The following is a 25,223-nucleotide window of genomic DNA, read 5'->3' as shown; positions in this document are numbered from 1 at the left end:
GCAACTATGATTAGCACGATTAGGGAAAAGACAGCTGAGACTAGACTACAAATATTAAAAATGTGATTTTTAATAATATAAGTACAAAATTTTCTTTATACAATCATAAGAGTATTTGGGTCAAACCACTGGAATTTAAAAAACAAAATAAAGCAATGATATAAAAACTGCCAAGAAGTCTGAATCCAAAGTTTTTCCTCTATTAAGTACCAAATACCACAAGATACAGATTACCATACAAATGTGTACAAATCTTAAATACAAATACAGTAGGGCTAGGTTTCAAAGGAAAAACAAAAACGAAACAAAAACAGCAGGCTCTCCTTAGGGTTTCATAACACGTTCCTGCCAGCTTGACCCACTGGGGCACATGCATGACTGTCCCTTTGCCGCCCAACGGGAGTCACACGTGTGCCACTGTGGTTCAGAACCACCACCCGGGAACGCATTACCGAATAAAATGAAGCTGTAGGCCTGATTTCTATGCCTCACCCCTGCGCCCTGTCATCTGTCACACAGGAACCTTCCCTGGGTACCGATGAGGTTCTGACACGTGCAAGCTAACATTTCTGCTTCTTGATTTCAATTCCTAATGTTCCCATTTCCTTGATTAAACTGCAGAACTGCTCTGAGCTGGGGTTCAGTGGCCTCTGAGGAATACACCCCTGTGACGACACTGGCTGGGGAAGGGAGGAGCTGTGCAGCATGCTGCTGGCTGCACTGTCCCCAGAGCCTCCTGGTGGCTCGGCAGGGAGTCACATTTAAAACCACCTACTGTCGTCTTTCCACCCAAGACACAGGTCTGGCTCTTTGAAATAAGGGCAGCGGGGAATGCTAAGATTTTTAAAAATTTCACTCTTTTGACATTATTGAAGGCTTTGAAGTTCTTTATAAAGAATTAGAACCCCAGTACCATGATTCTTTTTTGAGATATAAAACCTTAAAGTATATATGATTTGGAATCTTCAGAACACACCAGAGGAAGGAAGGAAGAAGGGAGAAGTGGCCAATCTGTATCTTCCACACGCTGCTGCTGGTGGACGCTTTTGTTATTAAATTATATATACAGAAATTTACAGCATAAATTAACAATCTAAGGAATTTAGAGTTAAATACACATAATTAAAATACACATTCACACACATATAAATAAACCTACATGAGGATCGAGTCTTTTTTGCAGTTCACTCACATGTGGAATGCAGAGTGCTTTATCTGCCCACAGAGGAACCAGTAAGATGAACTCCAGAACCACACGGGGCAACGTTTATCTTTCACAGCCACCAGGAAACTAAGCAGCAGAATCTGCGGGACTTGGTGGCCAATCTAGCACTGCCAGAGATGCCAGCTCGCGGGTTTGCAGACCAATAGCGTGGGTCAGCTTGGAACACCAGCAGCTCTGGCTGGGGCAGACAGCGTCACCCTCAGGGATCTCTCCTGCCGGGAATCACTAACTGCTCAGCCTCTCCCGAGGCTGCCAGTGGTATCAGTGATTGCAGTAAGTTCTGAGATGTGGACACCTGTGTAGTAGGGAGTGGAATGACCCCTACGCAGTCCATCTAAGCCATCTCAGTAGCTCCGCTGGTGTGACACTCGCCACCGAGGTCACTTCTGGTCAGCTGGCATCTCCCATCATCTTTATTACATTTCTGACTATACGACAAGTAAGGCAAATGGTCAGTGATGGGTCTGGAGGTACAACTGATTTGGGAAAAAAATCACAATTTAGCTGTCCATAAGGAGGTGCTGCTCCGCACCCGGAACAAGCCCCCAGTCCCAAGTGACGCTGATTTTTAAGGCAGATTTATCCACCACAAGAGGATGCAGAATCCCAAGCCCCTATGCCTGCCAGTTTCCTTTGGCTACACCTTTGCCATTTCAAATTACCAAAGCAAAGTACTTACGGTCCTACGTATATAACTGTACATTATATATATGTGTGTGTATATATATATATATATATATATATATACATATGTATAACACAGAGATACAAAGATTTAAAACCCACACCCCAAGGCCAGTGAGGAGTCTGCAACAGTAACACACACACACCCAGCAGAGAGGCCGGGCAGGTCTCTGTCCCAGGGCTCTCGGTTGTCACAGTCCAGGCATGACGTAAGCAATGTTGTCTAGAGTGTTTGACTGCAAAACAAAAAGAGGTCAATTGAGGGGTGTTTTCCAATGGTTCCGGGACATGTTTCTCCGTTTAGGGGGCAGATGAGGAGGGACAAGTGGAATGAAAGCAGACAGAGGGTGGAGGGATGGGGTGAGCGCGCAGAGAGCATCTGATGGCCTGTTACGCTAGGATGCATTCTGCTGATGTCTTCTATTAATCCCAGTAAAAATGAGGCAGAAAACCCCATACTGTCTTTGTGCATAGAAGAGCACACAGGAAACATGGGAAGCACTGTATCTCAAGGGCTAGGTCCCTCGTCCCCAAAGTGCTATTCTGGGAAGTGACACACTTTCTGGTCTCATGAAGGCACAGCATCACACTCCACAGGACAGGGTGCCTCCCCCACTCCCAAGTGAAACAGGACTCACCAAGACCTGCCTGGGACAGCCGTTCAGCTCAGGTAGCTGTGTGGTCAGACATGCCAGGGGGCCAAGAGCACAGATGATAGAATCCAGAAGCACAGACAAACTGCCAGACACGGCCACCATGCCCTGAAAGGAAAGGAGGCTGTCACTCACACCGTGCGCCCCAGGTGTTCTCCCTTTCCTCGCCGACTTTCAGAAATCCTGGGCCCTTCAGTCTGTGGAACGAAACTTACACAGATGTGGAGGGATCTACTTTCACTACTCTGAAAATGCTTAAACTTTTACAGTACATTTACAGGTCTCCTCTCTGTATTCGTAATCCATTGTATTTTCTGTTTCCAAGGAAATCACTTCACCAGAAGAGTGAACAGAGTTATACCTGCTCTGGAGAGCTGCTGGGAAGATCTGTGAGCTCATATATGCAAGAGTACATCTGTCATGAACTCCAAGGACAAGCTCAAGTGCGCTGACTACACCCTAACTACTCTACATGCCACACTCACACTTAAACACACACATACTTTTCTCAGATCACTATTCGAGACTGAAGTGTTCACAATCAGAAGTAAATTCTAACACCTCACACATTTCTTATCATCTATATCTGTGCTGCAAAGATGTGAGAACCCACTGCTCAGCTCCTGCACAATTTGCTTTCACCAGAAGCACCGTGAGGACCTGGACTGGATTCAGCTTGGGTCCAGATCCTGACCCAGCACCCATGGCTTCTGCGCCTGGCCAGGTTGCCTACTGTCCTGGGCCTGAAATCACGAGGATAAAGCACTGGAACAGTGTGTGGTACATGGAAAGATCCCTACTATCATCAACACCTTCACCTACAAACTACGTCTCTGCTTGTCTAGCTGCCTGCTGGGTGTCTTCGTGGCTTTCTGTCTCATCATGCCTTAAAGAGGAACGACCTTCTCTTCTGGATCTCCTCGCGCATCCATCTGTCTACCACAGTCGCTGCCATTCTGACGGAGGCCCAAGGCCTCTGCCATCACCAACTCTTCCCTCACTCTCAGACGTCCCCCTCCATCTTTGGGGTCTGGTGGTTCACCAAGAGGGTTAGAGCTTGCACCCCGAGGCTGCACTGCAAATGCAACTCCTGTCAGCACCAGGGGCTGGCTCCTGAGCAAGCGATGCCCCCAAGTCTAGTTTTCCTTTTGTTTTGGTACCGGGGATCAAACTTGGGTCCTTGTGCTTGCAAGGCAGGTGGCGGAACCACTGAGCTAAATCCCCGGCCCTACTTTTCCTTTTGTAAAGTGGGAAACAAAATGCTGCCCATCCTAAAGCTGCAGTGTGAATTAAATGAATTAAACTACATAAAGCATTCTGAACCAAAGCTGGCTGACTGAGCATTCAGCAAAATGTTTGTTAGCAGTTAGCAATATCATTCATCACCTTTGCCCTACATTAATTACACCTAATACTTTACCCTGAATCTCCCCATGGATCCTGTGTCCCTCAAGGGCAGGAACTATGCCTCATCTCTTATGTCCTACCACTAATGGCAAGTGTCCTATAACACAGATCAAGAGAGCTGTGGGGTCAAGACAGGCCCCGGGAAGGGCGGTCCCACAGCAACTCAAGTTCATGCATGTACAACTGCCAAAGTAAATTCGCATGTTTGTTGCATCTAGACTATGGCTCTAACTCCTCCCAACTCTGGTCTCTTTTTACTCACAATCTAAAATCGAAGATCTCACAGAAAGCCAGAATAGGTGCTCTGATCACACCTCTTCCCCCAGAAAGAGCCCCACAGTTCCCCAACAGCAGAGTAGAAACACTGAAGTATCCACGAAGAACTCCTGTAATTTGGTTTCTAGCCTTTATTTTTCACCTTGTGTTTATTGCTAAAATGAAACCTATTTCAAGATTTTAGTAAAAATTTTCAAATAAAACCTGTGGAAGCCCAGCACATAAGACAGCTAAAATGTCTACAGCCTCAATGGGCCTCCTTCATACTTTCCTGCAGAAAACCCGGGGTCTCTGACACCCCAAGGGATAGCTCCCTGCTCCCATTAATATCCGGCTTGAACACCGCCGCCTCCTCACAGTGCCTCTCCCGACTTCCCTCTGTTCTCCCAGTCTCCTACCTACTTAAGTAGCACAGGATGGCTGGGGGACAGGGCAGGAAGGGGGCTGGCCGGACACAGGCTCGGGTGCAGTATCTAGAATTGTATCTACTTGTAATCTTCACTAAACCTCCCAAGGCTTCAGTTATCCAATTTAGCAAATGGTACAATTCCTTAAAGTGTGGCATGCAATTTCACCTGGCAAACAGATTAATGTAATTTTGATAGTTACATATCCCATTATGATGTACATTAGACAAAAATTAGAACATCACTCTTGCGATGTCAAGGATGACTGCAAAAGCATTTATTTATTTAGTAGTTCTGGGAATTGAACCCAGGGCCTTTGTACTGAGCTACATTCTGATCTTTAAAAAAAAACAAAACAAAACATTTTTTGGGGGGAGTTTTTTGAGACAAGGTCTCACTCACTGTGTAGCTCAGGCTGGACTTGAACTTAGTAAGTATTCCAGGCTGGCCTCAAACTCATGATCCTCCTCCCTCAGCCTCCACAGTGCTGGGATTATAGGCGTGCACCACCACGCCTGGCTAAGAAAAAATTATTTTTTTTGGTATTGGGAATCGAACTTGGGTCCTTGTGCTTGTGAGGAAGGTGGCAGAACCACTGAGCTAAATCCACGGCCCCCCAAAAATTCCTTTTGAGGCAGGGTTTTGCTAAGCTGCTAAGTTGCCCAGGCTGAGCTTGAATTTCCAATCCTGTCTCAGGCTAGGATTAGAGTGGTATTTGCCACAACACCTGGCTAGACAGATTTACTGAAATAAAATTGTAACATAAATAACAGTCCAAGTGGTACATGCAAAGTGCAGTGTGTGAAGAGGATATAGTCCAGTAATTAAACTCAGGGCAAAAGTGGACTCCAGTGTGTATGGGGAATGACCGCTAATGAGCTGGGGTTTCGCTTGGGGTAAGGAAAGTTTTGGAGTTAGGTAGTGATGGGCCCACTCTTCTAAAAATAACGGAAACCCACTAGGCTCTGCATTTTAAAAGGATGAGCTCTATGGTATGTGAGTCATAATCAGCAAGACTTAAGGCAGGCGTAGTGGCACATGCCTGTAATCCCAGCGCTGGGGAGGCTGAGGCAGGAGGATCGCTTTGAGTTCCAGACCAGCCTGGGCTACACAGTGAGTTCCAGGTCAGTCTCAACTACATCGTGAGACCCTGTCTCAAAAAAAAAAAAAAAAAAATCAGCAAGACTTAAAAAATTAAGTGGACTAGAGTCTGTACGTTCTTTTCCTTCTGTGATCATAGGGGTCATCCCTTATCTGTGGTTTCCTTTTCTGTTTCAGTTACCCATCGTCCATTTTGGTCAAAAAATATTAAATGGAAAATTTCAGAAATAACCCTAAGTTTTAAACTGCATGCTTTTCTGAACAGTATGGTGAGATCACTCTGTCCAACCCTGTCCAGCAGGGACCTGGTCCCTCCTTGTTCAGCGCAGCTGTGGGTTGAGTCCCCCAGCCTGCTGTGCTTGTACACAAGGTCTGGTACTATCTGTGGCTGCAGATATCTGGGGATCTGACCAAGTTCCCCTCTGAAGGGGGCTGCTGTGCCGTGTACAGTAACTCTCTCATAGCGACTCCTCACTGGAACCGGCTTGTTGCCACTGAGCTACATTCCCAGCTTCAGGACTGGCTTTTTTTGTTTGGTTTTGTTTTTTGTTTTTGGTACCACGGATCAAACTTGGGACCTTGCACTTGCAAGGCAGGTGGTGGTACCACTGAGCTAAATTCCAGGCCCTGGCTTGTTTTGATAACTATATAAACTTTCTGTATTTCCAGTTAGGCTGTAAGTTCCTCCTGATAGGCATACTGGATATTCGGATATTGGCTCCCCAAGTTCTTAGAATAATGCCTCAAAATTCAACAAACACTCGCTAAACTAAATGGAAATACCTGGAATATAGAGAGTCCTTACAACAAAATAGCAAACATAAGAATGATAAAATAAGAAAAGACAGAGAAGGATCACAAGCTCTTTTATTCTGGAATACTTTTGCTCTTTCAGATATGAGTCTACAGTGTTCCATTCTTTGACGCCAGCTGAAGTTTTAGAAATTAACCAATAACCGAGACACAGCTTCACCTCTTGTGGCCTCTGGCATTTTATTTGCCAAATAGTGATTTAACTTGCACACAAAGCATAGGATTAGTTCCATCTTGAGATGACTTCTTAGCTCACGTGTCTTATCAGAACTAAGAGCTGACCTCCTGTGCTGCTGCGTTTGTGAAGGGCAATGTGGTTCAAAACTGAGTGTAGGAATAAAGTGGAGCATGGCAGCTTTCAGAGTAAGTGACCCTGAAAGTAGAGCTTAATGCGACAAAGAGCTCCCTCAGGCACAGAGCACTGGATACTGAAGTGCACAGCAATGAAGCGTTTAGAACCTCAACATCCACAGTTACTACTTATTTTCAGAGAAACACAGCAACTCTCAATCCCCTGTCCAATCTAATCTCAATATTTAAAGCTTTGCTGGAAATGTGCTAAAAAATCCAAATCATCTTAGAAGTACAAGTAACCAAAACTGCTATGGGATTTCAACTTACCGGATGCACTGCAATTTTTGGTTGTGTGTTTTTTTTTTTACATGTATCTAAAAGTCTGAAAATTTTAATTTCTAGTTTCTTGACATGAAAACTAGGCTGTTGAGAAAGTTAAACTGCAGAGATGTTACTGCACAAATGCTGGAGACCCACGGGGCTGGAGATGCTGTGAGAGGCTTTAAAACTGAATTGTGTCTGTCTGCGATAGCTTCGATTCTTCCAGATCTGAGTGAGGCCTGTGATGTGGTTTCCCGATTCTCAGTCAGCCAGAACAGAACCTTCTAGAAATAGGAACACATACTGCAGAGTCCTCCTCTACCTTTGTTTCTTTCCTCATTTTGGCTTTTACTTTTTTTTTTTTTTGGAGACAGGGTCTTAATATGTAGTTAAAATTGGCCTTGAACTTGTGGCAATCCTCCTGCCTTAGCCTCCTGAGTACTGAGGTTACAGGCATGTGCCACCACACCTGGCTCTCCATTACTTTTTTGTTTGTTTTAGAGACAGGGTTTCCCTTCTGTAGCTTGGGCTGACCCTGAACTATGTAGCCCAGGCAGGCCTTGAACTCTTGACGATCCTCCTGCCTCAGCCTCTTGAGTGCTGGGATTATAGGTGTACGCCATATCCACTGCATTTTTAAAGAATAAAAATCAGTTACAGGAATTCTAACTGTTCTTTGTGCTGCTGTTGGAATAAAATGGTATTAGTATAAATTTTAAGAATCAACAGGTAGATTCGTGCTTCTAGATGTATTGCCATGATGTCTTCAGTGTCCCCCTGGCCCAGCACCAAGCAACTGCTCGGTGAATGTAGGTGCAAGGAGTGGGTGGACCCCGGAGCCACGGTGCCCAGAGCGTGCTCACCTCAGTCTCCTGCAGGCGGTGTCCGATGAGGCTGAGGGACTCCCCTAGCAGCTGGAGGTGTGCAGCCACATCGATGGGCTCTGTCTCGGGAGCTCTGGCTGGAGATGCGGGGAACAGCATGGTGGTGGGTGGGGACTTCTTTTGGGGTGACAGGACTCCTGCAGAAGGAGCTGAGGACAGAGGGGTGGAGGAGAAGTGAAATTCACCTGCAGCCTTCAGTACCACAGAACCCTGCTCCTGACTTTCCCTTCCTATGAAGTATACCAGGCACTTGCAAAACCATGGGCTCTTTCTGCATGACCTGTGAGCTAGAAATAGTTTCACATTTTTAAAGTTATAGGAAAAGACAGATGAATGTGTGACAGAATGCACATGGCACACAGGCCTGTAACATTACATTCTTGGTCTTTAGAGAGAAAGTTTGCTGACCTCTGATTTGTTTACATATTCTAATTCTGAGCATCATTTTGTGCTGCCTATAATATTCGGTAATATGTGGGTACTGAGGTCTCCTTCTAGTACCAGCTGTTTTCCCAATTTCTTAGCGAGGCAGCCAGCTTCACAGAGCTTCAGAGGAAGGCAGCATGTGCACAATGAGGAGGTGGCCGCTACCTGTGACTTTCGCGGAGCCTTCTGAGCTGGACGCCTTTCTCTTCACAGTTGTAGCTTCTGCTTTGTTCTGTTTGTGCTGCAGATACTGAGCTTTCTGCTTCCAAATCTGCAATCAGATCAGCGTGCAATTTAAAAGGGACAAAACATAAAATGGAAGGTAAGTCACAGCAGAACAGGGTGAAGGGATAGAGCGGGCAGGCAGAGGCTGACGCTGACTTTTAGGCTGAGGTCCTTCAGTTGGCTTCAGCCTGTTGTTGCACTGATATTTAAGCCTGGAAAATGAACACGCCTCAGTGCCAATGGTTGACCTCAGCCTAACAGATCATGCTGTGGGTGAGATGTAAGCCACAGTAAATGCCTAGCTACTATCCAGGTTACTGACTTCCTGGTTGTAGTGGCCACTATGTCGCCATGGCAGAGGAGCACGGTGACCTGGAGCCTGCTGAGCAAATCCTGTGGCTGACTGTGCAGGGCGTCTTCCCTGATCTTTAGATGCATCAACCCTCAGGGGTCTGCGGTGGGGGCCGTGACACTGTGTCCTCTGACACCCCACTCACTGCCCAAGTTAGGTTTCCTTTCGGCTCGATGTAAAGTGTTTGGAAAAATGAGCCAAACTTACAGAAGACAGCCTCCCTCTAGCTAAACCCTCGGCGAGGTAACTCAATACCAGCACTGTTAACACCACTGTTGCACCATGGTCCATTGCTTGATCATTTTCTTCACTGTTTTCATTGCTGCATTGCTGGATGGTCTATAGGAGAATCACACACTCAAAAGGCAAAACGCTATGAAAACTATGGTTGTAGGAAAGTGCACTTACCAGCTTGTCCTTTTCTGGCAATTGCTTCCACACCTCAGCCAGTTTTTTACTGAGTTCCCCAAAATCTAGCATAAAAAATAAAAATAAAAACAATGCAGAACAAGCTTACTTTAACAAAACAGAAGATGGGTGGGGGTAGAATTTGGAAAAAGGCCTTTTTTTTTTTTTTTTTTTTTAACAGAATCTTGCTATGTAGTCCAGGCTGGCCTTGAACTTGTGGTGATCCAACTGCCTCAGCAACCCAAGTGCTAGGATTACAGGCATGCGCCACCATGCCCGGTAGAAAAAGGCTTTTTTTTTTTTTTTTGGTACTAGGGATCAAACTCGGGTTCTTGCGTTTGCAAGGCAGATGGCAGAACCACTAAGCTAAATCCTTGGTCCAGAAAAAGGCTTTTGAAGATCAGGTTTAAAGGTTGCGAGATTCTCTCAGAAAACTGAAGCAGATTCCTATCACTTTTATTCTGATTTTTTCTATAGGGAAAAGATGTTTTGGTGGTCATAAGACAGGCTCAAATGCTCACACGTTCTACTCTGGGGACTCACTGCTGAGGCATCTTTCTGGTGTCTTAATCTGACCTTGTAATACAAGGCCTCCTACACTGTTAAGGACAATATGCTACATAGAATTTGATAAATGATATTAGGTTTTTACTAGATATCTGAAGAATCAGAGAAAAGAACTTTCCCATTGTAGCCAACAAGGAGCACTCAGATGTGTCATGTCACCCTTCCAACTGTACAGCAATCGCCAAGTATTTCAGGTTGGCCTTGAACTCAACACATAGCCTAGGCTGGCTCCAAACTCACCGTGATCCTCTTGCCTCTGCCTCCCGAGGGCTAGGACTGCAGGCATGTGACACCACACCTGCAGTCTTGTGCTATAGTGTTCACAGGTGCACATCATAGCAGCCCGTGGAGGGGGCAGAGCAAGTATGTATGTAGCAGGCAAGTAAGACACATACAGGGTAAGGGACTGTGTGAGGTCTAGGGTAGTGTTTCCTCGCCTCACCAGGTAACAGACAAACAGGAACAGTGCTGCGCAGGTGCTTCTCTACACCTAAGGGAGTCTATGAGAAAGCCAATGGCAGAATCTTGGAAACACACACACACACACACACACACACACACACACACACACACACACATATATGCACTTTACATATGTACACTTTATAATATTTAATTTTTCACAGCTTTCTGTTTTTTCAGTTTAACTTGTTCACAATGGGACTAGTACCACTAGCAGTACATGCAAGACTGTCACACAGAGCGGCCTGTACCACTGAAGGGACTGTCCTGTGCCGCTCTGTAAGACAGCCACACAGCTTAAGGCGCCAGGAAAGTGTTAAGAGACGTGCAGGAAGCTCACCCCTTGTATCAGCAAGGTGAATGAAGGCTAATCTAAAGTGATTTGCATGTCAGAGGAGAGAGATGAGATCTGTGTTCTAACACAGGAAGATGCTGTGCTTAATGAATCAGCTCAGTGCACTGTTTGAGAGACACAAATGGGGAGGAAAACAAGGGAAGGTCAGCCGTGCTCTTACCAATCCCTGGGTGGTCAGCCACGATGGTCACGCGGTACTCTTTACAGAACACCTGGTAGGCTGACATGTTCTTCTTTTTCGGCTAGTGCCAGAGAGAACACAGAACAAGGCAAGACTTGATCAGAACCCAAGTTTAGTGGTGCTGAGCTTATGCAGACAAAATAGAAAGTAAACTTACACTTTTTCATTCACAAAAAGATATCACATTACTGAGACAAGATAATTTTTAACCCATGACAGTTTTTGCTCAGCAGGTTATTCTTGGGTCTCCCAGGTTGCTGCGGCTACACGCTTGTTACCTGTAAAGCCTTCATTCTGCCTCCAGACTCCCCAGTGCTAAGGGTTCTTTCATTTATTTATTTATTTTGTTTGTTTGTTTTTTGAGACAGGGTCTCACTATGTAGCTGAGACTGACCTGAAATTCACTGTGTAGCCCAGGCTGGTCTTGAACTCACAGCAATCCGCCTGCCTCAGCCTCCCGAGCGCTGGGACTACAGGCATGTGCCACCACGCCCGGCTAAGGGTTCTTTTAGAAGTAAGCGCATCTTTGAAAATCAGAACCATGCCATTTCCTTATAAAGTTTGGGGCCAGAAATCCAAGAGCAAGGTTTACATCCTTTTTTGCTTTTCTGGTATTCATTTCTAATCTTTTTTTTTTTTGTACCAGGGATCGAACTCAACTATTTCTAATCTTAATTAAAAATTTCCTGACCCTACTTTTATTATATTTGCAGTTTATCATTATTTTATTATCTCACTGTCATGGCTCAAGGTGAGGAGAGCTAAGTAAAGGCCACTCTGACCTGCTGCTCTGTCTTGCCAGAAGCACCTCTGTTCTTCGCTGTATCACAGCAGTGGCAAAAGAGGCGGGTGGGTTTTAAGAAACAAAATTCTCACCTTTGAAGACATTTCAACAAAGATTATATAAAACAGATGACATCACTATGTATTCTACTTCACAGCTCTGCAGGGCCAGAGGAAGAGAACGTAAGGGTTCCTACCGGGAAGGAGAGTTACTTATCTGGCCAAATCTTTGGTTTTGAGGCTGAGAAAAAGTAAAATCTAAGATATTTCTATTTTGACTTGCTGAAGGTCCCACAGCAAAGCTAACAGTCTTCACACCAGGACATCCACAGCCCAGTTACCCCAACTTCCAGGGTTATACACTGTGGACCAGAAAGAAAACATGTTGCTTCCTCCAGAAAGAGTTACTGCTTCAGAAATGATTGCACATTATTATTATTATTCGGTGATACTGGGGGTGGAACCCAGGGACTTCACACTGCACCACACTCCCAGCCCTTTTATGTTTCAATGTTTGAGAAAGGGTCTCAACTAAGTCTCTAAGTTGCCCAGGCTCTTTTCTCAGTATCCCACAGTGTTAGGACGACAGGTGTACCCACCACACCTGGTTTATAATCCTACTCTAATAAACTGAGATGTTTGCTGTGTGGGTTTTTGCAAAACCACCCCTCCCATTTCCTTATCTGTAAGCATCAGAAGATGATGATCTGTCTTCCATCTCCTAAGATAGTTCCTTTTGGTCCTGTGGTTACTACAATGACAAAACGCTTCACACTTTGAAACCAACTGGCCATTTTTATTTGCCTTAAAAGTCAGATTTTGTGACCAAAACCCAACAGAGAACACTGCGCTGATTCATAACTTGAGTTGCATCATGCTTTGAATAAAGCTTGATCCAATACTTAACTTCCCTAATGTTCTTTTTTTAAAAAACAGAGCCTTGTTACATAGCCCAGGCTGTCCTTAAACTTTACATCCTCGTGCCTCAGCCTCCTGAGTGCTGAGGTTATAGGAGTGTGTGCTACCAGGTCAAGGTTTCTGCCTCAGTTCTGAATGTTTCCATAAAATAACTACACTTCAAAAACAAACACTGATGACAATAAAAAGCATGTATGATGGCTTGGACTTTAATTCCAAAAGAAGTTCTGAAATCATTTTGTGGAATGGAAATACTCCATGTACCTTCCAAGGCAACTGCAGTGAAAGAGCTAACACTTACTTGGGAAATTATGGCAGGTCTGTTAAAAATGTGACTTCAAAGTTTTATGCTAATCTTTTAAAAATGGCTTACTTATGGGCTGGAGATTTAGCTCAGCAGCACTGTGCCTGCTTTGCAAGCACAAGGTCCTAAATTCAAGCCCCAGTACAAAAGAAATAAAAAGACGCTTACCTACCTTTATGCTCATAATTTACTAGAGTACATGATGAAAAAATAATTTCTACATCCAAATCTTTCTCAACTGTTGAATCAACCTTATCACTAAATATTGAGAATATCAACATATGGAGTATGATCAAAAGACATGATGAATGTTTAAATTTAAAAAAACATATTATAATAAGACACATTGTCATTGATCTCCTCAAACTATTTCCCCTTGCTTTTTTTTTCAGATGGGGTCTGGCTATGCAGCCCAGGCTAGCCTTGAATTCACAGCAATCCTCTTGCCTCAGCCTCCTAAGTGTTGGGATTACAGATGTGCGCCACCACACCTGCCTTGGTCCTAATTTTTAAAGCCCAACACCAAAGGCATGATCCATGACAGAAATGACCGATCAGCTGGACTTCATTAAAATTAAAAACTCCTGCTCTGGGAAAGACATGGTGAAGACAATGAAAAGAAAATGTGCAGCCTGGGAGGAAACAGTTGCGGAAGACATATCCGATAAAGGACCAAACCCAAAATATACAAAGGAGTCTTAGAATTCAGCAGTAAGAAGACACACGATTAAATACTGAGCCGAGGACGGAAGAGACCTCTCACCAGGGACAGATGCTGAACACACAGAAGACACTCCACACTCCTCTGGCATACCCACCACGCCCACCGTGGCCAGAACCCAGAGCTCTGGCATGCTATGTCTGGGAGGCCGGACGCCATGGTCACCTCCTCATCCCAGGGGGAGGCAGAATGGGCCATCATACTGCAGGACAGCTCAGGGTTCTCACAAATGAGTCCTAGCTGCAGGGATGTCTACAGAGGCTTTCTTCATCACTGCTGAAACCTGCTCCACAAGGCTTAACCCCAAGAAAGACAAACAGCAGCCACTGGCCTTGAACTTGAAGCACCGTTTCCAGGAATCCCTCAGCTGGGGCTGCCTCAGTCACCACCCTGCCCTGCTTGGAAGGTACACCTTGCGGAGTGACAGGGGATGGAGGATAAATTCACTCCCCAAGAAGTTTCTGGGTGTGGGAGCGCACGCCTGTAGTCCCAGCACTCAGGAGGCTGAGGCAGGAGGATAAGCCTGGGCTACACAGTGAGTTCCAGGGCAGTCTCAACTACGCAGTGAGAACCTGTCTTAAAAAAGTTTCTGTGTGGATTTCTCAGTGTGTGCAGACCACTACCAAAAGGGATTTTCATGTCTGTGGGTAACAATTAAAAAATAAATTATGGCTCTGGATAGCCACAAGATATCACCTCCAGCCCCTGCTGCCCACATCCTGCTGGCCTTCATGTGGCCCTTCCCCAGGGATCTGCAGCACATGCTGACCTCAAACCCACCCACTGTGTGGACCTAAGGTGCAGCTCCCAGACTGAAGAGTTCAAAGGCAAACAAATGGTGAACATCTCTGGAGACCCCCCAAGCCAAGGCTGCAGACTGAACATGCCAGAAAACACACAGTGCCCACGCGTCACAGCTGAAATGCATGGACTGTGCTTCAATCAGTGTCAGTATTTCCAAAATGTGGATCCTCTTATTGCTGGCAGCAATTACCTGCAATAAGCCACCCACTAAATGTGACCCTGGAAGGGATTCTGTAGCCAGAATCTCCATTCAGAGGTCCACGAGGCACACTACAGGGTCAAGCCGTTTCAGAAAGTGCCTGCTAAGGTAAGGTGGTGGTGCCCCTGTAATTTCAGCACTGTAGGAGGCTAAGGCAGGAGGATTGCAAATTGGAGCCCAGCCTGCGCCATTTATGGAAACAAAGCTTTTGTACACAGACAGGGGAGGGAGCTTGACGGGGGAATGGGATAAAATAAAATTTAATAAAAAAATTAAAAAACAAAAGCAACTTCTTAATCCTCTTTATAATAAAAGAGTGATTATTGGAGCATAGAACTTTGAGAATCTGATGAAAATCCTTCTTTATAACTAACTAGTTTAAGATCCAATTTTTAAAAAATTTCTTATCTTTTAAAGATCCAATGTTGAATGCTGAAGGCTAGAACATCTGGTGGTAAAAGCACCACAGAACTTATGACCCTTAAATAAAAATTGACTCAATATAGAAAGCAACCTCCCAGCCTCCAGCATAAAAGCTGTCAGCATCAGGCAGGCCACACTGTTCCAAGAGCTTTGTCCATAGAAACACCTGTAAGCTTTGTAGCAGCCTGAGGAAACTGAGGTCTGGAGCAGCATCTCCTGAAGGGCTGAACCCAGACTGTCCAGACAGCTGACACTCTTCTGACCCACCTGACTGAAAGCCCAAATCTGATCCGGCCAAGGGAAAGGTGAGCAAGGTTTTTACACGAAAGCTCTTGTTTCACTAGCTTGAAGGGAAATCATCTACGGAGAGCATGATACTCCTGCCATCCCTCACCACAGAACAGAATTTGAACACCCTTTCCATAGAGCTGATCATGGGGCCCCATTCCTGCCTGCTACTGATGGGTGTGTACCCTGGAGGTCACTTTCCTTCTCTGCTTCCACCACGGGAGTGATTACACGCACAGCCAGCAGTGATCCCAGAGACTCCAGTGTCAACTGGGACCACCCTGAGAACTCCACACACAGAGGGACTGCGGCTGTGATGTACCAGCTCCCACTAGGTGCCCCACTCCTCCCCGGAGGGTGGCCTCGAGTGACTCCTGCTGCCCCACGTCATTCTTATCCTGTTGGGGCTTCACTTCTGGCTCAGACTTCTTGGGGTTCTTGAAAACCCCGTGCCCTCTAACGTCTCCGCACTTCCTATTTTCTGCCTGCTCCTCTTTCTTGTGAAGCCTCTCCAGGAAGCCTAGGGCCAGCTCCTGGCTCTCTCAGCCCTTGGCCTCTGGTGACTACTTTTCAGACTCTCTGGCAGACCCTGCGCTCATGAGAGCGACCCTCCCTTACTCCTCCCTGGACTCTTGGCAATGTGCAAGGGACTGGCACTGTTCTTATACAGGGTAAATCTGTGCTGAGTGTAGGAAGGAGTCAGTGCGTATGACCCACATCACCTTATCACCTTACGGTGAAGCTGGGCGTGTGTGTGTATGTGTGTGTGTCCTTGCCTTAAAAGTAGACAACAGAGGAGACACAAGGCTCTTCTCTTGCACTCCATCAGGGACGTCAGGGCTCTCCACAGAGCAATGAGCTGGAGGAAACATCCTATAACATCTGCTTTTGTTCCTTACCCCTGCTTGCTTTCTGTTCTCAACTGTTTCCAAATATGTGCCCCAGTCTTGTCCCCTAAAAGTGTGTGGATGCCGAGGAGGCATTAGATACATAACAGCCTCCTTGCTGAGTCAATGTAATATGTGAACTGACAAAAAGTTCTAAAGAGGTACCCATGCTTTTAGAACTCCGGGGTGTAAGCACAGCAATTCTAACCACGGCCAATGTCTCCTGAGCCTGCACACTGAGCACCTTACAGCTAAGGAATTTAACCAGAACAGCCCCATCTTACATGTTAGCAAACTGAAACAAGAAAGCATGTCAAGGGAAGAGCCAGGAAGCGGCAGGTTAGGCTGGAACCCTCGTACAATGGACCTGAGGCCAAGCTTCCCACTGCTCGGCACTCTGCTTTAAGCCTCCCTCTTCTGTACAGGGCAGACCTCAGACCCAAGACCCTCAACCGATTTTCTTTGACGCAGAATGTTTTTAGCTTTGCCAAGATGTATCATGGTGTGGGTAACCATGTGGCACGAGGTTACAGTGGGAGAGGCCAGACCCGGGGTTAAGGAAATCTGTACTGAAATGCTGGCTCTGCATCTTCTCAGCTGTTTCTTCCATCACACAGGGGCATGGACAGCTGCCTATCGAGCCTGAAAACCCGGCACAGAGCAGGCGCTCAGAGATGGCTACTGATGCTCCTCACCATCAGTTGCTGTTACTCAGCTCCAGCTTTGCCTGAGAGAGAGCCCTGGAACCACCGTGAGTTGACCTTAAAATTCAGCTTATTAGTGGATGCACCCTGAAGCTTGCTGGTGCCAGGTACTTCTGCTGCCTGGCCCTACCCTAGGGGAGCACAGCTCTGAAGTGTGTGCGATGAGCTCTCACAGAATTAGTAAAACCAAGTCAGGTACACTTGCAATGTGACAAAAAGCATTCATTCCAAAGTGATGATCTTTAGTGGGAACTGAGCAAGACACTGCCACGTGATTTATCTACCTTCCTTAGAAAGCAGGACTCAAAACATACAAACCACAATAACAAAACAACAAGCAAGCAAAAAACCAAAAACCAGCCTGCAAAAAAACTCGGAACCACCTCTCTCCCAGTAGGAATCCCTTTTCCCTAAGTAGGAGCCCCTGCGTGTGCACAGCACTTTCCCTGGCCCCACAACAGCTGAGGCTGCTGAGCTGGGTTCTGTCCCAGGGACTGCAGCTCCTAGCCTCACAGCAGAGGACCAATGACTCTAGGAACTGCCCTTCCCTTCCCTCTGAGTTTCTCCTCCAACACAACAGTTCCGCCCACTCTGGTCCCCAACACCAGTATTCTAACATTCTGCTCCAGCTCGATCTCCTCCTAGTCATTCACAGATTTCACTCCTGCACACCCCTAGTTCCAAGTGTTTGCCTGAATCCTGGGTCTCACATCTCCACGGCTCTCTGGGGTTTCCCACAGAGAGTATGATTTATTTATATAACTGGTGCTCGGCACTGTGCCCAGTTCCCAAACCTGCTTGGTCCTCAGTGCCTACATGGGCTTTCACATGGTACTTGGTTTGATTTTTATCACAGTAGCCACCGAAAATTCAACCCTGTAAAGATATGGCACTGCTGAAAGGAGTGCACCACAGTTGTTGAAACTGGGAACTGCACCCAGCTAGCAGTTCACAAGGCAGCTCATAGGTGTCAAAGCGCTGTTTCCCTGGAAACTTTACCACATCGCCTGGGGAGCTGACATGGCACCCAGAGCGCCTCCATACATCACCTCACTCGATCCTCAGCAGCCGTTGGAGGGAAGCCTGCTGTCACCCTCAGCTGAGTTGGATGGACACATCACAGATCCTGCCTGGCACACAAGCCAGGACCTGGACCAAGAGGTTGGGCTCCACAGCCCACACTTTCAACTGCTTAGCTGCTCCTCTAAATTATCATCCTCTCCACAACTGGTTGTTCTTCTCCTTCCTCTTTTTTTCAAATAGTTTTGCTCCTACAATCTAAGGTCAAAGGGCCTTCCAGGGCCTTCAGCATTTCCACTCTGCACACAGGGGCCTGAGGTCTCCTTTCTCTCTCCACAGCCCTGTCCCTGACTCTTGGGACAGTTCATACTGCAAAACCCATGGAAAGATACTTTATTCAAGGTTTCGTGGGGAATTTTTATGCCCAGGTCAGATTTAAAAAACATGGTAGTTAACACTAAAAATGTTTGTTTGATAAGTTATTGGACTTAAAGTAAGACTGTTTCAGATTTTTGGATAGCCACAAGTATTAATTTATTAAGTATTAACTTATATTAAGGTTTTCACTATAAATTAAAAGTCTTAGTAATGACATCCCCACAGGGAACGAGCAACTCCTGATCTTGAGAGACCGCTATCTCCAGTACTCAGAGGCACCTTCCCTACATGTGCTCACTTTTCCCTCAGACTGTCTGGGATCTGCCTCTTCACTTTCGTTCTCAAGCTCTTACTGCTGACCTTCTGCACCATCATGATCTGCAGCGTCTGTCAAAAGTTTAACCCACCTTGTACGGCTCTGTCGTTTTATTTTTTCATTTTCTTTCAGTACCGGGGATTGAACTCAGGACCTTGCACTTGCAAGGCAGGTGCAGTGCCACTGAGCTAAATCCCCAGCCCCTGTCATTTTATTCTTAAGTTATCATTTGTATCAGATCCAAACTTTGCTCATAAACCACAAAGTACCAACTGCCAAGGGCTTCTTTCTGGCATTCCAGAACCTGTCTTCTCAGTATGTTCCTTTCATCCTAAAGTTCATGCATTCGACATCAATTTACAAAATAGTCACTAAGGACTCTGAGGAGCTGAGGACACATTAAGGTAACCAATGCAGTCCCTCCCACTGAGGTTTTTGAGAGAGGCAATGGTGTATGCATAAGACAGCTCCAGTACAAGGAAGAAAATGCGCAACAGGAAAGACAGCAAGGCTCAGGGGTGTGTAGAAGCCAACTCTGAGAAGGAGTTGGGTGTCTCTGGAGAGGGAGCATCAGATCAGGTCTGGAAGGCACCACCTCAGCATGAGAGCAGAGGAACAGGGACACTCAATTTTCAACCCTAGCTCCAACTGTTCTACGGCGCTCTGGGTCTTCTGTGTGCAAAAGAATGGCAGTGAGACTGTTCGAGAAAGCAGCCTGATGCCCATCAGGCTCGGAAAGCAGACTGATGCAAGGTTGGGGCTGAACCCAGGCCATCGTGGGTGTGTGGCCAGGGCCTAGACCCTCATATTTATTCACTCGCCCGGTAAGTAAGGTAGGAACATTTACCCGGAAGATGGAAACAAGGCCAGAGCTGTGACTTCTATGCTACTTCTCAAACAGTTCTCTGCTTCCACTGAGTCTTTTTCCTCTAGGCTCAGAAGGCCTTATCTTCCCTCTTTATTCCCGGAGAGACCCAAACACATCCACGGCTCCCTCCCCACATTAGCAAAGGCACCTGTGCTGGTGCAATGGCATAGGCCTGCAATCCCAGCACTCCAGGAGGTAGAGGCAGGAAGATCTTGCAAGTTCAAGTCCAACCTGGGCTGCATCCCCAGTACTTAGCCCTAGCCCTGTCCAAGGTACTCTGTGCAGGGGAAAATTAATGTGCACCTTACAGACAGAAATTAAATTCCCATTTCTAAATTCTTACCTGCCCCTTAGCTTTTCTTCAGATTTTATTGGATATTTTATTTTTCAAAAATATAAACAAAGAAAGAGAATGGTTGTTTTCAGGTGGCAAAACTCATTTTTTTCTTTCTACTATTTTGTGTTTACAGACTTCACTGAATTCAGGACCTTGCACTTGTGAGGAGGGCAAGGCACCACTGACTGAGCTAAATCCCTGGCCCTTACAGATTTCTTTTTACTTTTTTGCACATTTGGTAATTTATCTTAGAATAAGATTTCTCTGCTTTTTTATAAATTATAGAATTTATAAATTTCTATCAAGTAAGCTACTACTTTGACAGCAGGGACAAAATATTTACCAGTATTTTTAAAGAGGAAGCCTTTAATGACACAGCCATGAGACCCTGGGATACAACTGTTAGGTTCTTTTTTTTTTTCTTCTTTCGGTACTGGGGCTTGACCTCAGACCTTGCACTTGTGAGGCAGGTGCAGTGCCACTGAGCTAAATCCCCAGCTAAAATACAACCGTTAGAAACCTCAGCTCTAAAGGAAGAAATCAAAGCCAGGTGGCTTTCCTCAATCCCATCTCCAGGGGTCAGTGGACTCTTCAAGGCCAGAACTTTGTCCTGTTCTTCTCTGTCCCTCCAGGTAGCACCTACAGCAGAAAGTCCTGTGGCAGTAGGTATTCAAGTGCTGAAAGAACAGGTCTGGCACCAAGACAACCCTGGAAGCCAACACTAGTCCTCGGGAGGCTGCTGGCTTCTTCTGGGACCTGACTGGTCATAATGCTACTGACTCTGAAGACCTGCTTTTTCCACAGTGAATTCAAGACATCTTTCACATCTCTCAACTGCCCTGGCAGACGGCACTGCTGAGGGAAAGAAATGGATCAGTTTCTTCTGTGAATTCTAAGAACCAGCCATGAGAAGCTCTTTTTCCTCAGCTATGATTGGCATAGTGGGGGAATTACTATGAAGGAAGCCATACATAATCAAGATTGCTCTAAATGAGAACCAAGATCTGTCACGTAAGGGTACAAGATCCAATGATGAATGTAACTGTACTATATACTTAAGAAGTACCAATAAACTCAGTAAGATTAAAAAAAAAAAAGACAGCTCTTATTTCTGTAACAGGCAGTCATGGCCACTGGCAACACTTTCTCTCACTCCAGCAGACCCTATCCCTGAGAGAGCCCCGGCACGCCCGCCCTCCTACTCAGGAAGACCCGTTTCATCTCTTACCAACCTCACCCCCCTGCAGAAAACATTTTACCTTTTCTCCCCTCTCTCTCTCTCTGTCCTTCTCCTCTTTCTTCTTCTTCTTCTCTCCATGCCCATCTGTCTGGATGCTGAGAGGTGGTGGGGCAGGGGCAGCAGCAGCCCCAGTGTACGGGATGCTAGGAGGGGGACCAGGAGTCACCGCAACATCTCCCAGAGTGGCAGAAGGCAGCCCTGAGCTTCTCCTGGACTTGGAGTGCCTCTTCTCTTTATGCTTCTCCTTGTCCTTCTTCTTTTTGCTTTTCTTTGACTTCTTTTTCTTCTTGATTTCCCGGTAGGAATCATCTATCACCAGCTCACCAGCCTCCAGCTCCCCACCAGAGGACGAGTCTGACTCCACTAGAATTGGCTCAAGCCCTGAAAGGTCAAGGTTAGTGCCGTGGGGTTCTGGGAACTGGGCAGCATCGGAACCAGAGACTTCAGGGCCAGGTGATGAGTGTGGTTCTGAGGATGACTTGTGCTTCTTCCGGGCTGTTTTCAGAAAGCTCTGTAACTCATGTCCTAGGAGTAAAGCACCTTGCTCATCCCGAGCTGACTTCTTAGAGGATTTTCTCACTGCTACTTGTTGAGAAGGGTACTGAAAAGAGTCCTCCTCGACGGAGCTGCTTCCCTTCTCCTTCGGCGACAGAATAAGTTTCATCTTCAAGCCATCAGGCTCACGCAGGGTCAGGGTCTCTGTGTTCATGTACAGTGGCTTCATTTTCTTGGATTTGTGGGAGCTGCTATCCTCTGGGGGGAGCTCCCCGCTGCCGGCACTGCCTTTCTTCCTGTGGTGCTCTCGCTTACTCTCTGAGTGGCTTGAGTGGCTCGAAGAGCCAGAGGACTTCTCCCCTGCCTTTCTGGGGGGAATGGCACCTGCTGCCAGCGGGGAAGTGATCGCTTTTAACAGGTCCATAGCTGTGTCAGCAGCCTGTGGGCTGGACCTTTTCTTTTTCTTTTGTGCTGATTCCAAAGAAGAAATGTCTAGAAATAATCAAGAGAAGTGCTTGTCAGGAAGACAGGAACAGTTTCTACCAAGTGTCCCCCTCAGCAAAGACACCCCACTAACTCGAGGAAGAGGCTGACGAGTGATCAAGGGAGGCCCTTCGGTTCCTCATGCTTGGAGGTGGCACCCAGGTGCTGCCTGCCTTGCCGCTGAAGTTGTTTCTCTTCACTGATTCTTCACAAGCAACCAGAGAGCACCCAGAAGAACAGACTACTGCTGCGGGTTAGGGGAGCTATGGTTTAGATTAGATTAGGTTGCAGACAGGGGATTATTGGTTTCTGTGATCAGGACAGACTCATTCGGTATGAGGTTAGTCTCACCAGTGTAGGCAGAGCACAGTAAGAACACCGGCTTCGTGAGTGGCTGTGCCCTGAGAAATGACCCACAGACACAGGCTGGAGGGCCCAGGACTACAGTGGCAAAGGGATGCTAGATAACAATGGCACAAGATAAGTGGATGATTGGGGGGAGAAGGAACCTGGTACCTGTGTATCACAAATGAAGACTGTTCTTCTATGCTGAAGCCTCCACAATACCAGCCCTCCACCTCTCCTCCTTCACACTGGTTTATCGGCACTCAGAACAAGAACCACTGTCCTGTTAAATAGGCCACTGAGTCAGCAACATCTGGATCCCTTTCCCCTACCCCGACTCCAAGAACCAGCGATGCATTTTGCCCACCTGCTGCCTTTCCCGGCCTTACCTCCATGGTGGTAGTCATCAGGGGAGTGTTTCCTCTTCTTCCTGTGTGTGTCCGTCACCAAGAAGCACAGTTCACTGTCCTGCAATCGCAGAGGAAAAGGAACAAACAAGGAGAGGACAGTTATGGGGTGGAGATGCAGCTCAGCCTGGCAAGTCCAAGGCCCTGGGTTCCAGCTCTAGTACAAAACAGGGGGAAGAAATACGATGAGAAAAAAAAAAAGAAATATAAGGCAAATGCAGTTTAGAACCACTGTTGTTCATGGATGGTTTTTGACTTTGAAAAACAAAGTTAAGCATAGGAAACAATAAACATGGATGTGAGCACCATTTATTATGTTTTAATACCTGAAAAGATACTTCCGCCTTCGTATTTTGGAAATATGATAAGTTTAAAACTTTCCTAATTCAAATGTTCAGAACTTTACCTTTAACTTCTTCTTGGAAGAATTCCTGACCTGAGCAGCAATCTCTTCCTCTTCCCTTAAGAAATCTTTGTAAGAACGTCTCTTTTCTCGTTGGCTTCGGCCAGCTGCAAGTCCTATATCCTCGAAGCCGTGATCACCATCAAAGCAATCTGAGGAGCACAAATTCATTTGGGAAAGGCAATGAGAAAGGTAAGCAGCAACCAAGAGCCCCTGTATTTCCAGATTAAAATTATATTTCACTCAGTCCACTGAGACACTGGGCTAGATCCAGAGGGACCAGAGTATTTCTTGATGACCTGGCTGCAAATAGAAGAGTCAAACCTGAAGAACCACGCTTCCGTGCTATGAAAGGCCCAGTGTGCATCCTCAGATACTGTTCTCAGTTGTGCTCTGGTGGGTGGACAACTTGCAGAGGTAAAGCAGAAAAGAGCAAGGATTCCTGCGCTGTGCTCGCTGCTCTGTGGATGTCCACACGTGGTTCCTACCCCAGCCTCCTGCACAGGGAGGTGGCAAGGGCTGAGAGGCTCATGTTGGAACCCCTGTCCTGTCCTGGTTTTCGTTTCCACAGGCCCAGTTTGGGGATGATGTGGAGGCTGAGTGTCAGCACAGTGCCCTGGACTGGCACGTGGAGTCCAGGCTGTGGCGCCCAGTGCTGGTCTCTATTCCATGGCTGTAAGGCCTGAAGAGGACACTCCTCAGGTTAAGGGGTCATACCTTCTTTCTTCTCGGAGTCATCATAAGCCATGGCGGTCCTGCAGGGCCTTTGAGCATGTGTCACTGTCCAGGCTCCTTCCGTCTACAGGACCAGGTCTGAGAAACAAAGAAGGAAAACCCTCCTGTAATGTGAAATCACATGGAGGCAACCTTCCAGAAGAAAATGCGTGGCAATCCAGGGGCTGACTGGAAGGGCAGCAGGAAATAAAGGGCGTCGCCTCCTCTGTTTGTAAACACACTGAGGTTCAAACTGTAGGACGTATGCTACACTAAATTAGATATGAGTCACAAATTATGGTTGTCATTTGGTGATCACAGAAAACACTTCCTTCCTAAATGAGAAATGCCAACAGGACTGACAACACAGAGACAAGGGAAAGCTGACATAAAACCAGAGGGCTAGGTTCGGTTGTGCTGACAAGATGCAGACAGAGCAAGACGCAGAGGAAGACAGACTACGCTGAACACTGATGACCACGAAACGCTACCAATGGGACTAGATGGCCAGTTAACCAGCTGTATTACAACATAAGCACAAATGATAACAGAGAGGTATTATATAACTATATTGTTATTGGACAGTATAACTTTGCTGAAGTTCTTACAAGTATAAAAGTGGCAAAGCTACTTAGAGTAGCTGGCTATATGACAGCTTTCAACACTCACAAGCTTTCTTAAAGGCCACTTGTCCACAGGTGAGGAAATGTGTATGATTTTAAGATCTTCACTACTTAGAATTACTATAATTTAAATGTTGTAACTATGGTATTAAGTTTTTTTTTTTTTTGGTGTTCAAGTTTCAATGTTCATTCGGACTTTGAAGCGGACAATCTTGTACGTTGCATGGCACAGTAAAGTTCTTTAAATATTCTAAGGACAAGTAGCAAACCCTGAAGGAAAAGTCTCTACAGGAAATTTAAATTATACATTAAATATCCTGAAATGTGTTCACCAGCTAGCTAATTGCTCAAAAGTTGATCTGACTGGTCATTTACATAACTCTTATTTTATCTCCAGCATTGTAAGTTGGCTGTAGCAATCCTAATGGACACTTCAATGACACATTACTAATACTTTCGGGGAGGTGAGGCTAATACAGAAGCACTGTCATTTTTTTTTTTTTTTTTTTTTTTTTATTTTTT

At 46.1% G+C, this 25,223-nt stretch overlaps 1 protein-coding gene across 4 annotated transcripts in view; it reads right to left on the bottom strand.

The window, feature by feature from the left end:
* Positions 1 to 65: 65 nt before the first annotated feature.
* Hmgxb4 (HMG-box containing 4) overlaps positions 66 to 25,223 on the bottom strand; it is a 27,703-nt gene continuing 2,545 nt past the window's right edge. Inside the window, exons 2-11 of one of the 4 annotated variants that reach the window (XM_010615926.3) lie at positions 24,082 to 24,177; positions 23,368 to 23,516; positions 22,944 to 23,022; positions 21,251 to 22,218; positions 11,021 to 11,102; positions 9,477 to 9,541; positions 8,657 to 8,762; positions 8,045 to 8,214; positions 2,548 to 2,670; positions 66 to 2,145 (exon numbers count right to left, since the gene is read on the bottom strand). In XM_010615926.3, the coding sequence (XP_010614228.1) occupies positions 2,101 to 2,145; positions 2,548 to 2,670; positions 8,045 to 8,214; positions 8,657 to 8,762; positions 9,477 to 9,541; positions 11,021 to 11,102; positions 21,251 to 22,218; positions 22,944 to 23,022; positions 23,368 to 23,516; positions 24,082 to 24,112 (1,818 nt within the window). In that variant the 5' untranslated portion in view covers positions 24,113 to 24,177 and the 3' untranslated portion in view covers positions 66 to 2,100. Of the gene's footprint in view, positions 2,146 to 2,547; positions 2,671 to 8,044; positions 8,215 to 8,656; positions 8,763 to 9,476; positions 9,542 to 11,020; positions 11,103 to 21,250; positions 22,219 to 22,725; positions 22,838 to 22,943; positions 23,025 to 23,367; positions 23,517 to 24,081; positions 24,178 to 25,223 lie in introns of those variants that run through there. The other 3 variants (XM_010615927.3, XM_010615928.3, XM_010615929.3) reach the window with 3 other exon arrangements.

This window comes from Fukomys damarensis, unplaced genomic scaffold (genome assembly GCF_012274545.1).
Source record: "Fukomys damarensis isolate Sample0158 unplaced genomic scaffold, DMR_v1.0_HiC HiC_scaffold_15, whole genome shotgun sequence".
In the NCBI taxonomy this organism is placed as follows: domain Eukaryota; kingdom Metazoa; phylum Chordata; class Mammalia; order Rodentia; family Bathyergidae; genus Fukomys; species Fukomys damarensis.
This window is presented reverse-complemented; position numbering and strand designations above follow the sequence as displayed.